Genomic DNA, 20,019 nt, shown 5'->3' with positions numbered 1-20,019 from the left:
ATTGCCGACGATTAGATGATATTATCAAGAAATATATTTTTACAAAAATACATAAAGTAAAAATGATGTTTAATCTAATAACTAATTACATTTTTGCCATGACCTCATGACCGATAATAAATTTTTTTAACAAAAATTCCAAGAAATTCACAATAATAATGTAAACATAATAATTACGTCGTAGGCATTTTTATAATGAGGCGCCTTCATTAAATACGCTTTTAATTTTAAAAATAGAAGAAAAATCCAATAACCACTTGGCTCACTAAAAATATGAATTTGTACATATCAATATGGAAATTATAACTAGTAATTTTATGGTCTTAAAACAAAAGGTCAAATACGTAATTATATCAAATTATCCGCCTTATCTGGCGTGGTATATAAAAAACTAGTGGTAAGAAATTACAGTTCCATTAAGCAAAGATTAAAACTTGCTGAACAGTAGATGAAAAACCATAAAATAAATATATAGGCTGAGCATTACGTTATGACAAGTCATATTTACAGAATAATCGATTTAATGTAAAGATTTTGAGCTCAAAACAACAAATATAAACAAAGAGAGATTAATCAATATATATATGGTGTAAGATTTGGGAACAGTTCAAACTTTGGGTAAAACAAATGCTTCCACGTGCGGTGTAGGCCTATTCCTGGGATTACGCAAAGTTGTTTCAAAAACACTGCACCGTTTCTTGGGTATCTTTTTACTTCCTTGTACAAAGTACAGGAAGTATAGTAATCGCGAAAAATTTCGGTTTTCAGAATTCAACGGAAATATCCATTTTGACCATTCCTGAATCCATTTTGGCTAGTTTCGGCGTGATACGTACGTATCCCGCATAACTCAAAAACGATTAACCGTAGGATGTTGAAATATTGGATTTAGGACTGTTGTAACATCTAATTGTGCACCTCCTTTTTTGATTCCAATCGACTGGTCCAAACAAAAATTTAAAAAAATTGGATTTTGGATTTTTTCTTAACTGAAGTAATTAGCCCAAAATATTTGGATCTAACAAGGGGAATGCTTCATCTTTTTTTTAAATTTAAATATATTGATTTATTAATAATTACTAACCTCTGATTGTAAAAAAATTACTACAATATTCAACACAAAAAAAAAATCAAAAATTATAAATGAAATAAAATTTTATGTACTTTTCATTAAAAAAAAAAATGTTTATATGTAATTTAATAGGGATACAAGGAAGTCATGCGGTGTTTACAACAGATTTTTAAATTTTTAGCAAAAGAACTCCCCCCTACCGGTGAATATTTAATTGAATACAAAGTCGATGATCAGTAACGAACGTGTTGGATAAGAAATACTCTATCAACTGTAATACATTAAACAATGTGGGTTTAATAACATGAATAAATTATCTCCCCAATTTATGTTTAGTTTGAAGGAGGGAATGATTGAATATCTCTATCTATCTATACCGCTGAATGGTGTTTAATTTTGATCTTTATCAAATGTTTCGTTAAAAAGAACTAAGACCTTTGAGATGTGGTCTACCGACGACTGGTTAAAATAAATCGACCATGAGAATGTATTCAAAAGACTGGATACTAGCATTAGAGACAGAGTTAACTTTAAGAGGAAATAAATAAAGTACATTTGCAGATGCGGCGAGGCATCCAGAGAAGTATTCCGGATGCGAGGCATCCGTGTCTGTATTTCAACGAAAAATCATGAGAAACCAAGATCCAAGATGGCGACAAAGAATTCATTGTCAAAAAATGTAAAAGAAAAGTTTTCCGAATTGCTCAGCTCTTACAGTCAGCTGTAGACATGGTTACAAACATATGATAACGGACACGGTATAGAAAAAAGATGAGCTCCTGTTGATCAGAGATCTTATACATTCCATGGTCGTAATTTATCTTATGCCGCTACTCCTTCTGGCTCAGATCGTCCTTTTTTATCAACTACCTGTTCTCCTTATTATTCCTTTCCACCCGTCCAATTTCGGATTGAGAAGAGATAGATCGTAAAATGGCTATCCGTATCGAGGATGTCCGAGTCGGTATACAACTTAGTGATCTTGAAAAAACTGGAGCTACCATTGGATCTTAATCCGAGCTTGTACATGATTAACCAAGTAAAATGGACCTCCAAAAAACACATAAAAAAAGAAGGACGTTTCATAAATACTAGTCACATAACCCTAAACCACTGTTATAAATAATGTACTATAACGGTAATGCCTTTTACGCGGTTGTTAAATGGTTCTTAGGAAGCGTCATTAAATCAAAGTAATTTTCTTTAAAATAACGTTAGTACTACAAAGTTCACAAAACCGGTAACATTATCGATTAGACTTTGTTTAATATATAGCTTAATATAACGAAACGATGAAATGATATTAATAAAACAATTATTTTCGAAGAATGTAAAATACATCTACTATTTATAATTCACACTACAATAATATTAATAAATTTTAGTACGACGTCAATCAGGATATCAATACTATATATAAATATATATGTAAAGTTAAAATTATCTAAGCATACTAAAACCGGTTTTTAAAATTACTATCCGGCTTTCAGCCAACCAACCAACAACCGAAGAACCAGTTGCGTTTATACCATCATAAACCGAGCCCTCCTAATACTAATAACTTATAATACAATTTTAGTACAACATACCCGGACTGTGAAAAAGAATCACTGATCTTTCCTTTGCCTTTTTTTATAATATAAATTTAAAATGTATTTACACAAAATTGTATATAACGAAATTATTATTAAAAGGAAATAAATAATATTTAATAGTAAATATATATAAAAAAGCGATTGCTGGAAAAATTAAATTCGTTAAGAAACAGTATTATTACAGTATATGTCATCGGTAAGTTTATTGACTTGATGCTATTTTCCATTTTTTTTTTTTTTTTTTTTTGAATACTTACCTATTTTAATTTCAATAGATTTACTTCGTACTACAACCTCAACTACCCGCGCTTCATATATTCCAAACTGTCTTCTAATTTTTTGTTTCCAAATGTACGTACATCATTAAATAAACCAAATATGGATATCATAATACATGAAAAGCTCTCAAAGAGGGCTGATTACTGCAGTTAGGGAAAACCCCAAAACCCAATTTCTTTGAATTTTTTGACATTTCTGGTCCGGTCAATTGCAATCAAAAGGGGAGGAGCACAACTAGATGTTACAGCAGTCACAAATTCAAAATTACAACATTCTACGGCTAATCATTTTTGAGTTATGTGAGAAACATACGTACGTACATCCCAACCCAGTAGGGGAAGACACCCGCCTTATGACGCTTCCGGTCGCCGCCAACGCCCCCCCCCCGTTCATAGCCCTTTCTTTCTGTTTAGCCTCCGGTAATTACCTTTCAGATATTACTTCAGAGGATGATATGTATGAGTGTAAATGAAGTGTAGTGTAGTCTTGTACATTCTCAGTTCGACCATTCCTGAGATGTGTGGTTAATTGAAACCCAACCACCAAAGAATACCGGTATTCAAGATCTAGTATTCAAATCCGTATAAAAGTAACTTCCTTTATTAAGATTTGAACCTCAGAATTCTCGACTTCGAAATCAGCTGATTTACGACGACGAGTTTACCATAGATCAGCCTGATGGGCTAGCAATGGCCAACCTGAGACTACAAGACATACTTCATTTTAATTTATACATATCCTCAATCATCTTCTGAAGTAATACCTTAAGGAGGTTAGACAGAGGCTAAACAGAAACAGAAAGAAAGGTGTACAATCAATCAAACAACTACTCTTTTCAACCACTGATCAATCAGTAGCGGGTATTGTTTAATGTATCAGCTGTTTTTTTACTGTGAACCTGATTTAGCAGTTAGCAAGCAAAGGATAATTTTAAGTGCACCAACAGGTAACTAATTTCCTATATCATAACCGTTAAGTATAGCTTCAGAGGATGAGATGAATGGTTTATTGTAGCGTGTGTGAAAATGCCATGCCTGTCCGGGATTCGAACTTGGAACCTCCGGACGAAAGGCCGAGACGCTGCCTCTCGCGCCACGGACTAATAGCCTATTGCCACAGAAATATATTTTTTGGCATAATCCGTAAACAATGTATTTTATCATCCAAGTATGTAACTCTCTATAATGACTATTAATGCGCTCTTACAAAGTTTACGTAACTTACTTCGCACACGACCATTAATAGCTTCATTATAGGCCCTTTGTTTAATGCACTATTAGATCACAAAGCTGTAAATATTTGTAATTAAATTATATGGTACAGATTTTAAGTTGACAGAACAAATAATACAAAACCACAGCTATAAATCAAATACAAACTTCTTCCTTACATCAGATCTTCCAAATACAGCAAAAGAATATGAGTAGGTTTTTGTTTTACAAGAAAAATAAGGTTTTAAAACAGCAGTTTCTATAAAGATTGTATTTTGTGACCCAATTCACATAACTGTAAAGAAATAAGAAAAATAATTTAAAATTTAAAACCAATATTTAAGAAAAGGCTTCCTAACAAAAAATTAAATAAAAAATGATAATTAATTGTAAATAAAATTAATAAAAAATTATTTCGTAATTATAAATTATAATTTATTGTATAAATTATAAAATTTATAGGAAAATACAAATTTATTTTCCTATAAATTATTATTAAATTTAGATTAAGTGTAATACATCGTAATTTTAAGAGAACCTTTTGGGTTTCACATTTTTACGAAAAAATATTTCTTTTACAAAAAATTATAATGATAATCTTTCAATAGATTGCGCAATTAAAAATGATGGATGTATAAATATTAATGTACCCACTTAGTTTGATTCATCAATTATAATACCAATAAGGAAAGGAACTGATCTTTAAATTATAAATCGATGCGTATAATCGATAATTTTGGGGCAAATATCTACCGGGGGTATTAAGCTCAGTAAATACGTGTATGCTTACCTATCATTTTAAAAAAAAATTCCTAAATTTCCCCTTCATCAAAAAAATGAAAAAACTAACTTTTTATTCATTGCATATTTTTAATATGCAATGAAGTATTTCTTCTTGGGCATAGTATGCAGTGCAAAAAAAACCCCTCCCCAAAACAAAATAATACTTTGGAGGCAATATTGGTGGCGGAGAAGCTGAACAAAGTTTAAACACGTAATTTTATATTCTAAATAATAGAAAAATAATTTACAATAACCGGATAAATTAAACAAACCAATGCAAAAAATAAATAAATCAGTAAAAGACGATCTTATTTTCTGAAGAAAAACTAGTTTCTAAAACTAACTGAAACTAGTTAATATAAAACTGTTTTTTTTTGTCTTCAGTCATTTGACTGGTTTGATACAGCTCTCCAAGATTCCCTATCTAGTGCTAGTCGTTTCATTTCAGTATACCCTCTACATCCTACATCCCTAACAATTTGTTTTACATATTCCAAACGTGGCCTGCCTACACAATTTTTCCCTTCTACCTGTCCTTCCAATATTAAAGCGACTATTCCAGGATGCCTTACTATGTGGCCTATAAGTCTGTCTCTTCTTTTAACTATATTTTTCCAAATGCTTCTTTCTTCATCTATTTGCCGCAATACCTCTTCATTTGTCACTTTATCCACCCATCTGATTTTTAACATTCTCCTATAGCACCGCATTTCAAAAGCTTCTAATCTTTTCTTCTCAGATACTCCGATCGTCCAAGTTTCACTTCCATATAAAGCGACACTCCAAACATACACTTTCAAAAATCTTTTCGTGACATTTAAATTAATTTTTGATGTAAACAAATTATATTTCTTACTGAAGGCTCGTTTAGCTTGTGCTATTCGGCATTTTATATCGCTCCTGCTTCGTCCATCTTTAAAACTGTAATATATATAATTAATTGTTAAAAAAAAGAATGATTAAAATCTATAAAGAATATTAACAACCAAGAACTACAACGTGTTTAATCTACACTATGTGTATAAAAATTAGAATTTAATGCTATGAATAAATAAAGGTTTTTAAGTTTGTATTGAGGTAATATTTATGCAGAATGTCCCATAAGTTTCTATATGTAGAATAAATAAAAATAGTTTTCATAAGAAAATGTGTTTATTTTTCCTATGTATGGAAACTATCCAAAAAAAAGGACGCGCGCGCGTGTACAGAACCCCTAAAAAATTTAACAAAAAAACATCTTTCTACTGCTCTACATTAATGTACATTTTTAAATTTTATAGTCAATCAACTTTCACTGACTGACCGAAATGAGATCATTTTGACATTTCGTCCGTTTGTGCGGCAAATGCGTTTTTTATTATTAAATTTTGTATTACGGTTCCTTGATACTTGGAGGAACAGCGTATGAGTGGTTTTCCACACATTTTCTTGTTTCAAAATTGGACATCTGGACCCCACTCCAGATGGAAAGAGCGCCGGCTGCTGTTGACTCTCACTCGCCCATCTAATTCCCCGCAGTTGCTCTTTGCATTTATTACTGAGTAAATATTAACTTTATTAGTAAATAATTTTTTTTTACTGAGAACATATGTAATTATCTCTTTCACAGTGATTATTAATCAGTTACATCCGGTCTCTGGGGAAGTAATATACATTAGTAATAAAATTACATTATTTTTAGAACTGGCTAAATGTTTCACAATCAATTAGGATCGATAATTATGTTTTGTAATTTTAATTTTTACATAATAAATTCTATTATTCCATTTAAGAGGTGAATTTTTCTTTTCCTGGCATCATAGCTCTACAGCTATGCTGCAAGAAGGAAAGTTTGGTAATGTCAGAAAATTGAGTATAGGTTTTTCTGTATTTTTCAACGTTTCACGTTCCAGCAACCCCCCCCCCCCCAAAAAAACAAAAATGGAGGACTAAGTACGTATTTGAAACATAACTTTCGACTGGATAAACCAATTTAATGAAATAATGTACATAGACTCGTGTATATGTGGCAATTTGTTGGTAAAATTTTGGGGAAAATATCTCCCGGGGGATGGGATGGTTTTTTGGCGGAGGGCGTATTAAGCTCAGTACACACGAGCATGCTTACCTAACATTTAATTCCCCCTTCATCAAAAAAACTAACTTTTTATTCACTGTATATTTTTAAGCGATTTTTTCTTCCTGGACATAATCGGTAGTGCAAAAGAACCCCTCGCCAAAAAAAAAAAAAATACTTTGGAGGTAATAGAAATATTGGTGGCGGGAAGCTGAACAAAGTTTAAAAATACGGTTTTTTAAACAGTTAAATTTTTTTTGATTTTATTAAATTTTTAATATTAATAATAATATTACAATAAAATTTTATCATAATTCACCCCCACCACCGACAAAAAAGAACACTTAGGTACGCTTAATTGATTGTACATTTTTCAGTGGAATCTTTAGTTTCTTCCATTTAATGTAGTCAAGAGAGAAAATATAGAAAAAATCTTGGATGGTGGGAGAACAGAAAAAGTTTTTAAAAAGTTCTTTTTTGGAATTTTTAAACCTTTTTTTTGGTTTATTTAGACAAATGAAAATTTCATTAAAAACTCCATCATAAATTACCAATACCCAAAAAATAAATCTTACGTAATCTTTTTTCATCTATCATTATTTTTCAACTATGCAAACATAAATAACCAATGCCAGGAAAGTATTACAACTTTGTTGTCAGCTTTTTCTTTATAAATACCATAGTTTAATTCCAGTAAATTTATTTCCTGTACTTACAAGGAATTAATACGATTTTTAAAAAAATAACAGAATAAAGATAAAAGATACAGAAAAAATATTTAAGATAATTTATTTACATAAATTATCTAAATAAAATTAACAGCCAATTAATTTTAATTAATTTACAAAAAAAATCATAAAAAGATCACATGGATTATTATATTAAAAAAATATGGTCCTTTATAAATTTTACGAAAAAATAACGATTAAAAGTCAGAAAAAGATTAAATAAATAAAATAAGATGAAAGACTCTCTCACGGATTACTGTAATCTTGTTACCAAAGGTTATGCATATATATTAGATATAAATAAACTTACTATCGCAAGCACAAAAATATATTACATACAGATTTTTCTATGTACAAAGAACAGTATTTAAAGTTTTATCTAATACCAAAACAAATATTGATAAGTGTGTACAGAACATACTGTTTAGTAAGGCACACGAATAAAGTACGACATTATTTGTGAAAAAAATTATAAAAAAAAATCGCTACATTCATATATAACTTTTTTACAAAATAAACATCCAGAAGTTACCTTTATTTTTTTGTATCTGCGCGCCACATTTTAACGGTGCCAATGAAAATCTGTTACAAAAGGCAGATTTTATCTAATAAGAATTTCATATTTATAAAGTAAGAGAAAACGTTTAACGTCTAACACAACAAAATAAAAACAATATTTTTTTTAATTTTCCATTAAACTAATAAGATGTTATGGATAATCTTACAAATCTTTATTAAGAAATACGATATTTTTAACGGAGTAATTCAAGACCTTTAAACGTTATCCAATTTTATGCATATATTCCAGTTGATCTGAATGCAGTATCTAAATAAAAAAATTAATGTTAAATTTACCTAATGATTTTATTTAAATATTTCAACTGCGGGATGGGTAATAGTAATTTTTATCTTCTATCGCTTAAAGATATAGATAAAGAGGTAGATCTCCTAATGGCATATTTTCATCCATTTTTATCCCAGGAAATTTCGCGTCCATGCTGTTTATAAGCAAGAATTTTTTTTTAACAGATCAGTTTAAATAAAGAAATAAGAATCTTTCACTCGATTTGGCTGCATGATTTTCTCATACCGGTACAAATATTGCTTCTCTTCACGATTCAATTTTATCTTTATAAATTTTGTTTAAGCGAACATAAATAAATGGTCTGCTATAAAATAATACGGATGATTACACATCTCGCACATTCTTTACCTTGCTACTACGTAAATAAAAGTTATATACAGAATGATTCAGGAGGAAATTGAAATAATTTGGGAAATGATTGCTTGAAATAAAGAAAAACGTTCATACAAACATATATCCGAAAACGCTTTGTTATGGAGTTATGATTAAAGAAAATTTCGCTCGGATTTCAGTTCCGCTGGTGAAATGAGATCATACAGAAATTTTTAGGCCGTTTTTATAAAACGGATAAACTTGATTATTTCTTGTTTTCTGACATAAAATCGAATAAAATAGTTCCCAGAACTGTATCTGTCGTAGTTTTCATGATATCCAACGTAAAACATAAAAATTCGTTGTCAAAAAACACGTGATTTTGGATTTGAAGTACAATAACTTATTTAAATGACTAATATATGCGTAAATTTTATTACTAAAACTTGTAGAGAATTAACTCTGAGAAAACTGATGTAATAAAGTCTATGAAAAACAAAATTAACTTTTATTATTAAAAATAAAATTTAACAGACAAATTTTATAAATTTGTAAAAATTAGATCGGCATAGCATAGCATAGCTGTATGCTTCAAAATTAATTCGAATACTACGCATTGTTGTCATAAAATTGTGGTTACGGATTAATAATAAACGTTAGATGCTTTTGACTCGATTTTGATTGTGTTTAATTAGTTCTGAGAATTTTGTAGTGTTTCTGGTGTTTATTGTACTCTAAACTGTACGTACATTTTTCAAACTGAATCTGAATTAAAAATAGAGAAATTCCGTTCTGAAATCTTTGTTTTGAAAAAATGCTAGGCGTCTTCCCTCATGCAGGATATCTGATATGATAATTGTGAACAGCTTTTGCGATGGAAGTGCTCCAGATGCTGCGGAAAAATATCGACTATGTATCCTGGACGAGTAGTTCCAAACCGTACAGTACTTCGTAGAAATTATAATTTTAATAATTTAATTTTGATAATAATTTTTAATAATCTTCATGTAAGAATGGTACATTTTTCGGCTGAATTCAACCGACACATGGTGATGATTTAAGTTTTTACAAATTCGTAATATTTTTCTGTAAAGTTTCGTTCTATTTTGTTTTTAATTATGAAGTTGATATATTTTGATTTTCATAGATTTTATAACAATTTTCTCATAATTAAATTCTCTAGAAATTATGATAATAAAATTTACGCGTTTATTAACGATTTAACAAAGTTATTGTACTTCAAACCTAAAACACGTGTTTTCCCATCACGAATGTTTCTGTTTTACATTGGATATCATGAAAACTACGGGAGAACAGTTCTGGAAATTGTTTTATTTGATTTTTCAGATCAAGAAACATAAGAAACCATCAAGTTTATCCCTTATATAACGCCTTAGAAATTTCAGTATGACCTAACTTCACCGGTAGTGGGGGAGGACTGAAATCCAAGCGAAATTTATCACCAGCCGTAACTCAATATAGCGCAACTCGTAACAAAGCGTTTTCGGGGACATATGTTTGTAAGAACATTTTTCATTATTTCAAGCTCCAAATTCCTTTCCTCCAGAATCACCCTATATATATATATATACACACACATAACAATAGGTAGATAAACGTTATAACGTATTACGGTCAACATTAACTATTAGAAAAAAAGCTCCCCAAAAATCAGATAAATGTTTAAAGTTACATAATTTATTTATTAATAACTTTAATTCAGTAATTAATTTTACTACTTTTTTTTGCACTAATTTTTTTATGTTTAAAATTCTTTGATATGATTCACTTTCAAAAGAATGTAATTCTTTCTTTCACAGGGCCATGTGTAAATAATTAACAGCACCTTTTTCATTTAAGTGTAATTATTATTGGCGCTCCAACTCCACTGAAGGTATTTTAATCAGTTGAGACTTTAAAAGAAAAATTCATTATTTTGAAAGCGATTCGTTAAGATATTTAATAGCTTTTAAGTTTTATTACGCCGTTCAAAGATTTCACTTTTGCCCATTATACATAATACCGAATATTACATTAATTTTTACTATCACTAGCCGGTCAGGACTCCGCCCCTTGGACCCCGCTGTGTTCATTATCCCTATGGTTGCGAGAATAATACCGATAATTAACAATTAAAGTCTGAAAAGCTCTCTTTCCTCCAACGTGTCCTTCGTTCCTGTCATAGAATCTCTGATTCGCTCCTGCAGTAAACGAACATCCTTTTAGTTCCCCTTTCCATTACCTTAGAATATCCTATATCTGGGGTAGGGGTCAAGGTAACCCACCTACCAGTGATTTCGTCATCGCAAATCAGCTGATTTCGAAGTCGAGAGTTCTAAGTTAAAATCCTGGTAAAGGCAGTTACTTTTATACGGATATGAATACTAGATCGCGGATGTCGGTCTTCTTTGGTGGTTGGGTTTCAATTAAAGACACATTCAGGAATGGTCGACCTGAGACTGTACAAGACTATACTTCATTTAAATATCATCTTCTAAAGTAATACCTTACGGTGGTTTTGGAGGCTAAACAGAAAAAGAGAGAGGGGTCAAGAGAAGAGAAAAATTAGATATGTTATAAAACGCATATTCTATTATTTTTGAGCTACAAAAACATCAACAAAGGTATTAGGTCGTCGTCCAAAAGGAAAAAATCACCACTTCATCTCTGTGGAGGGGGGCTACGACCTCAATCGATGGAGTAAAGGCTTCCCTGGATAACACGAATGTAAAAAGCCTGAAAGCACAATCGGTCGGTTGGTTCTCGCGTGATGCTGTTGCGAACTGACAGAACCGCCACAAACTTTCGCATTTATACGTTATTAGATAATACAGTATAATTAATTATACTACAATTTTCTAAATAGTGTATAAAAAATACCTATCGATGTTTCTCATTATTTTTATATCTATTAAAAGTTTTTGCTCATTACAATAAAAGGAATAACTGTGTAATAATACAAAAAATATATCTAGAGTGAACAGTTTAAAACTAGTTTTCTACACCGGCCATATTCTTAAATACAGTAATATATAAAAATAAATTAATGAAGGTAAGTTGTATCATCTATAATATATGTATGGTAAACAAAGCAAGCGGAAGATTTTACAGTAGAACGACGATGGCAAAAAGCGACATTCCCACTTCTAGAAGTGGTTAATACTAATATTATTATTATTACAATAATCTACATCTTATAGCAGTAAAATTATTCCTTAGCATTAAAGCAATTAAATAACTGCATTATGATAATAGAAAGCAAGAAGCTGTACAACAAACTAACCGACTAATTCAACTTCCCTGGGAGTTATTTACTAATTGTTTGGGAATAGAGAAACTAGCCGCAAAAACTTTCCCTTTATCTTTCCCATAGGAATTTGGGATACGTTCAAATGAGTTAAGCTTAATCTTTCTATTCTCATGTAAGGCTAATTATTTTTTTTACGTAATAACAAAACGTTTTAAATATGTAAAATTGAACTTATAATAAAATTACGACTTTGTCTTTTTTTCCATCGGGATATATGACATATAAATAACTAATTATAATATTACAGATATATATTTCATATAAAAATGAAGCGAATTCATCCTCTGCTTCCGATTTTTACTGTCAGCTGGTTGTTAAAATCTTACATAAAAAAAAGCAAAAACCACTGAACCGATATTAAAAATATTTTTAAAAATATAACTTTCATAAATAAAATTTTAATAAAAAGGATGTCTACCGGCGAATATTTTACACAGGAAAATGAGTTTCCCTTCTACTAAAGAAAAATACGTTTTCGAATTTACTCGATCAGGATGTATTAAAAAATTTAAATAAATAGTCATACATGTTATTTTTTTTTAGAAAACAGATTCTGAAATTATAAAAGAAATTTCTAATCTCTTACCGAGAGAGAAATATGTAAATATTTTTCTAATTGACTCGACAAGGATAAAATTTTGCAAAAAATTCAAAAGACAAAAAGAAGGAATACAATAAATGACAACTGACTTTAGGAGAATTTTTTAAAATTGTACCGACCGTCACAAAAGTAATGTTTTTATAAATTATAAGCTGATGCATTTTGAAAAAATTAAATTATCACAAACAAAAAATTGAAGAGCCTTATAAACGAAAACATTCGAAAGAATGTACAACAATCCTTGCCCAAAAATTGGAAAACCTATTTCAAATGATTCTCCTAAAGGATACCTATTGGCAAACAATCAAAGCTCTCAGAGATAAACGAAAATATAATACTTTCAATTTTTTTTACAAGTAATCAGATTGAAATAGCTATTACTTAAAAAGTGATCAATACCCGAAAAATCATTCCAAAAAAACTTAAAAATATGAATAAGAACAATTATTTATCTGCTTAAGCATTAACAGGGCTTACTCTAAGAATTTTTTTTATTATATAGCGGATTAAAATTTAGACGATCTGCGTGGCGGAGTGGTAATATCTATGCCTTTCATCCGGTGGTCCCGGGTTCAATTCCCGGTAAGGCAGTGTTTCCTTAAAAATTCAGTTCCCATATTCCCACGTACAAGCTTCTTTGTAAGCTTCTGACGAGAATTAATTCAAATAAAAAAGCAAAATATTAAAAATATAAAATAGTACTTTTTTCTAACACGACAAAATTCCATTTCCGTATCCCACGCACAAGCTTATGTGACGAGAACATCAAGAAAGAAAAAAGAAATTTCCTTTTGATAAAAAAAATTACAAATAAAATTAAAAAAAAAAATTGTGTAGATTAAAATTGATCGAAAAATAAACTAACAAAGGCTCAAATTTGTTTTTCTGTTTAAAAAAAACTAATAGATAATGATAAAAACAAATAAAGAGTCAATTTATCAAAGCGAATAAATGTATATTTCACGGGGATGCCGATAATTATCATAATCAACCAGCATACAACTGTAAGAAAAAAAATCAAGCAAGCGGTAAAAATCAGAAGGATGTTTTGAACTTGACTCTTCCAAGCGTCAAATTCATTGAATAAAACAAAATGAAAAAAAGGATTAGTTAACACAATTTGTAATAGAAATTAATAGCGACTAACGAAACTTAAATAAATTAGCACTATCACAGACAAATAACAACTGTAACAAATAAGAGTCGGTAAAAGAATTATGTTAAACGCGACACATTTTACTTTACAGTTTGTTAATAATAACAGATAACTAATATTTACTAATCTTTACTACTTATCTTCATTTACAAGTACAGTACATTTAAAACATTAGCGATTAACTAAACGAATTAATTTTAAAATCAAAATTCTGAAAATTTATTTAAAAAAACATATCGGTTCAAAATATTTATTCATATATGGAGGAATTTCTAGAAAACTTTTAGCCGGATCAAGCAATTTTTATTAACACTGTTGTCTAAAAATAATTTACCTTTACTTAATATAACGGTTCAACCCAATGCCTTTGTCAACCATTTTTTAAATATATTGTAACAAAGAAAAATCAAACCCATAAACGTGCAAATATTATTACACAACATTCATACTAAATCAATTTTTTTTAATCCATCTTAATTGTCAATATTTCGTTTTCTGAAAAATCATTTAAACAGATCAGTCAACAACTCCATTCACATTTCTACAAATATATACTGTTAAATTAGCATCAAATATTCTTTAAAAAAAATGAAAAAGTATTACATTAGAAAGATTTTGTCTTATAATAAGACAAATACAAAATTCCAATCATATCTGTACTATTTGATCACTCGTATTTGGTCATTAGTCCAGTAAAATTTAATAAAATGTAAAACCGAAGTTGTTTATAAATAGGCGCGAGTGTATAAGCAGTGGTCATAGAAACGTTCAACTTCCGTCAAAAGAAATCTTTTTAAATATATTTAATGCCTAGAGGATAGAAATGGGGGTTGAACTCCACTCGCTGAGTAATAATAATTTATCGACTTCCTTAACTTAATAGTTAGGAGTTTGAATTAATGTTTTATTAAACGAGCAGAATTATTAATCTTGAATAGAACACAGGATTAAAACAAAAGTTGTTCTATCGCCTATTTTTACTGCTAATGTTTGTAACAAAATTTTGCAGAGTTTCTCTTAGGTTCTGGGCATCCACCAATGAATCTTGGTTTTTCTTTTGGTCCTGAATCAGATTACGGTTTGAAGCTATTCTCCATTCTTTGTTAATCTTTGAACTTAAACGTATACGACAGTCCACTTTCTCATCATTTTAAAATCATTCAACATCCGATGATAAAAAATAGAATACGAAACCTCTGAGCGAAGAATCAAACAAACGATGCTAACTAAATTTTTGTTAAACAGGAACAAAGCTAAACTCTTGAATTTCAATAATTAATTTCATTGATTATTCTACTACCTATTATTAATAGAATTTTCAAAATTATGAAGTACAGAACACCTGTTATAACAACCTCCCCCCATCAAGATATCTCTATACTTTTAATACTAAACTAAAATTCAGTGCAGTTGTTATTAAAACTATACTTTGAAAAAACATTTTAATTCAGAAAGTCTGATACTGACAACAATGATGGAAAAAGGAATACGGTCCAAAAATAATATACATGCGGAAACCTCAACTATAGTCAATACGTTATGTGTATTTAAAAAAGGTAAAACTGAATAAAAGATAAAGAGTTGCATATTAAAAATCATTACGCAGGTTCTACGAAAAGTAAATCAAATAATAACCAATCCAATTGCTGGCCTCCGCGGCGCGAGTAGTAGCGTCTTTGCCTTTCATCCGGCGGTCTGCCGGATGAAAAATACCATGCCTGACTGGGAAGAGGGAAGGCTGAGACGCTACCGCTGCGTCACAGAGATCGGCTTGAGCCTTTTTAGTAACGGTCATTACCAAAATTAAAATAATTTTTCTAAGTTTCCTCTTTTGTAAATTTTATAACATCTATGGAAAATGCATAAATTTTTTATTAATTTTGAAACAAAATAAAAAACATATATATAACAATTCTGAACAAAAAGAAAATTTAACTTGCAAGAAAAACATGCTAAAAAAATTAATCAATAAAACTTATGAAAAAAATCAAAACCCAAAGACGTAAATTAAAATTAACGGTTATAAAAAAAAATGAATTAATATTCGAATAAATTTGATAATTCCAGTAAAAAATTATCATTTATTTATTTTAAAAAACTTTACCAGAAATATACTCGTATATACATAATAAGAATATTTCTTTAAAAAAATATAATAATTGAAAACAATAATAATAAGCTTGCCCATAAAAATGTTTACAAATTCAAATAATATAGACACACCAGTCATATTTATCCATAAACTTGTCGTTCAACAAGTTAATAATTTATACAATATAATAACGTAAAGAAGCGTAGAGTGTATGTTTTGTACAATCCACAAGATATTTGAGAACAAAACATCCTAATAACAACATTTTTTGAAAAAAAGAAGAAATCTAAGTACAGGAATATAAATTTATAAAGTAAATTTGCGGAAATAAATTGTAATAATAATACTAATGACAAGAAGAACATTTTTATGAGTGGACAAGAAAATTGTGAGATGGAATAAGGACCTTGCTTGGTTTTAGCAGCCAGAGGCGACTTCCACAAGACTGGTTATTCAAATCAACTTTAAATTGCTGACAAGGGCTCTTTTTCCCACGGACAGCTCACGACTAACGACAGGCAACACCTCAGGGCATATTCCTTTAACTCACAACTACCTTAATAAACCTTCAATACCTTCACCGACACTAAATACGTACACATAGAGTAAGTATATATCTTTATGTATATACAATAATGTACATAATATATTTTAAACTAGTACTCTGTAAAAGAAATAGAAAATAATAATATATGCGATAAATAATGGAATAGTTTACAAGAAATTCCTTGTTCACAATTGACACACCAAAACATAATTTATTTCAAACTTTCTTCAAATTTACACATTATAAAACTCATCAAAATTTGTTCCCGATTAGTTTTATCGGCTTAAAGTAAAAAAATTATTTTAGTTGGATAAAAAAAGTCCGGTTTAAAAACATACGATATAGAAGAATATTATAAATATGACAATATGTTCATTATGAACCGAGCCAACAGCAAAAAAGAACGATGGTACTTTTAAAGCAAAATTATTTAAGACAGATTTTATAAAGTTATCTGAAAGTAATCGTAATTTATTATTTCAATTTAAAGGAAAGTAGAAAAATGAATACAGAAAATTAGAAAACCAAAAACATTATTATAACCAAAGTTATTTTAATTTCGATTTAAAATTTAATATTAACATTTTAAATATTACGAATTTTTTACATTTTCATACAATGGAATAACAAATCCTGTTCTTTTAAGGCAAGATGCAAAATTCTGATCGTAAAAAGATATATAATATATGCATGTGTCAACCACACAGTTTCCGGCAAACTGTATACGTTACAAAAAATAAATATAAATTTTTTAACACCCATCTCAACAAAGAGGGAAAATCAGATACGATTAATAACACATGAGCTTTTCATAAATACGAGTATAAAGACATTCACGTCTTTCCTTTACTAATGCGTTTATTCATTACCTACAAACAGCATTAAACGGGAAAAGAATCGAGATGCTAATAAATAAACATCATAACCTTAACGGTAATTGAAACTAAAAACAACATAAATTTTACAAGATTAACATCCGACCATCTTTCTAGTAATTTTTCACTTTTTCCTACTTCAGTTGTTCAAAATCTTAACAATTACGATGAAAATGTGATAGAATTTTGTCATCGGAAGCAAACTTTTGCATCGAAAAAATTTCGTACAATTAGATTAGTAATTATTAAATAATTAACATAAAATTAAGACAAAAACATGAAACTTAATATAAATTTTAATTACGACGAAGAATGTAGTTAAAACCAGTTATCTTAGCTTCGATAAATAAATACAATAGAGATGGATAAGATATTAAAATGCTAATACGGTTAAATTTTAACAATTTTTGGTTTAATAATAGAAATGAATTGTAAGCTTAATTATTATGCGACGTTATCAAAGCAACGTAAGGCGCATGACAACGGAAAGTTCAATCAAAAATACAGAGTTAGTGTATTAACGTTATAAACAAACAAGAACTGGCGTAGTTCATGAAGCGAGTACTCCAGGAAGTTGAAATATTTTTGGAATAGATAACAATAAACTTTATTCATATCAAATAAGAATACTATTATAACCAATAAATGATTTATTTTTAAACACAACATTAACGGGAAAAAACATGTATTAAAAGCATTACAAAGACCTTTTGGTATCTCTATGAATAAAATTTTGTCCTACAACAATGGATTATCACACTAAATTCAAACTAAAAATGGTATTACGGTAAACAATTTTAAATTCATTAACTAACAAGAAATGTTAAGATGTTAAAAATAAAGAAAACTTAATATTTATTCAAGCATTTAGTGGAACGAATACTTTAGTAGATTACAAAGAAAATAAAATTTCACATGTGGTTGTACTTGGTTCCTAACTAAAAATGGGGTAACGGTAACGGGCATGTAAAGCATATACCGGACGACAAACGTAATTCACGACACAAGTACACAAACCTAACTATTAAAATGCAGTAATGCATTTGCAACCCCCTGAAAATGAACAGAAAACAAACGCTGCACGATGTTTGTCTAACATAATTCACAAAAAGTAACACATTTTTTGTCTCTTAAACTAAAAACATTTTCTCCGGGTTAAAAACAAAAAAACTCTTAAGAATGATCTTTAGAAACCACGGTTTGACTAAAAACACCATCTAACGGTATTACCATCCGGGTATTAAGAACCATTAAATACGTCAATAAACGCACTACCCATCAACTAACACAGGAAGAAAAACATAATCGTGTTCTGTAAACAAAATTCATTAGAACTGTTAAACAAGACGAGTTAAAACAAGCAAAGATTAAAACAAAACATTTAATCGAATTAAAAGAAAAAAGATACAACTACTTAAACGTAAATTTTACGTTACTAAATTACAAATTTTAACGTTTAGCTAACTTTAAAGCGCTAATTCAGTTTTAATAGACGTTTATATTTATATGATTTCATGATTTCCATAATTACTTAAGGGCAATTATAAACCATAATACCGTTTACACTAAAACAGCGTGGATAACAGTTTATTTATAGGTTATCAAATTTCTTTTTTGTTAAAAAGCTCTTAAAAATATATTAAAAAATAAATAAAGTCAAATATTAACAATTCAAACAATGCTTAAGAGTTAACATACAGTTAAAAATAATAAAACGAGATTTCTTTGTCGCATATACATTAAGCACCAACCTGTTACTGCGGCGGGTTGCTCCAATAAGAAACACAAACTTAGTAAAAATGAAAAAGCCAAATAATCCAAACGTCGCCTCATGGTTCTGAAGCGACTTAATCTTCTAAACACTTTAATCACATTAGTCTATTACACTTTTACACACGCACAACACCCACTACATGTATATAAACAAAATGCGAAAACCACTAAACACAACACCCAGTCATAACACCTAACGGTCGCGACGCGAACGAACTATGATCTGCTTTTGTCCTCCAGGCCCTGGAGGAAGTAGTCTACAGGTTGTATTCATCCGCCACAAACTGTGGGAAAGTTTCGTCTTCCACGAAGTAATAAAAATTTCAATTGAATTCAATTAAAAATTAACAATTCTAATAAAAACTCAATATTAAATACTATTTGTTCATATGTAATCCTAAACTTGCATTGTTAAATAATAAAATGAGATTTTGTAGGAACTACTTTTCTAACTCCATCGCAAGGAATGTTCTTTCGGCAGAGTTAGAAGAACCAATGGGAGAAGTTCATTCACACTCTTATAAAACTACCACTAAAGTTTTTTTTTCAAAAAAATAACAGTATAACCAACATGAAATTTACTTTTAGTCCTCATTTTCTTGAAACTACTCAATGTTATCTGGACAACAGATCTTCTAGTAATTAGTGTATTCAGACATACAGACCTAAATTAAGACATTAGTTTTTAATAAATATTTTATGATCTTATTTTAAAATGCGAACTTTCCCCCACTCATATTCATACCGGCAACGTGGTACCAATG

At 29.5% G+C, this 20,019-nt stretch overlaps 1 protein-coding gene across 1 annotated transcript in view; it reads right to left on the bottom strand.

Annotated features, from left to right (window-relative positions):
- Positions 1-19,700, bottom strand: part of N (neurogenic locus Notch protein) — a 486,560-nt gene extending 466,860 nt beyond the window's left edge. The window contains exon 1 of the mRNA XM_075372134.1: positions 19,234-19,700. Within this exon, the coding sequence (XP_075228249.1) occupies positions 19,234-19,315 (82 nt within the window). The 5' untranslated portion in view covers positions 19,316-19,700. The remainder of the gene's footprint in view (positions 1-19,233) is intronic.
- Between the last annotated feature and the right edge of the window lie 319 nt (positions 19,701-20,019).

This window comes from Lycorma delicatula, chromosome 7 (assembly GCF_047948215.1).
Source record: "Lycorma delicatula isolate Av1 chromosome 7, ASM4794821v1, whole genome shotgun sequence".
NCBI classification, from domain to species: Eukaryota; Metazoa; Arthropoda; class Insecta; order Hemiptera; family Fulgoridae; genus Lycorma; species Lycorma delicatula.
Note: the sequence above shows the minus strand (reverse complement) of the source record. Positions and strands in the feature narration are given on the sequence as shown.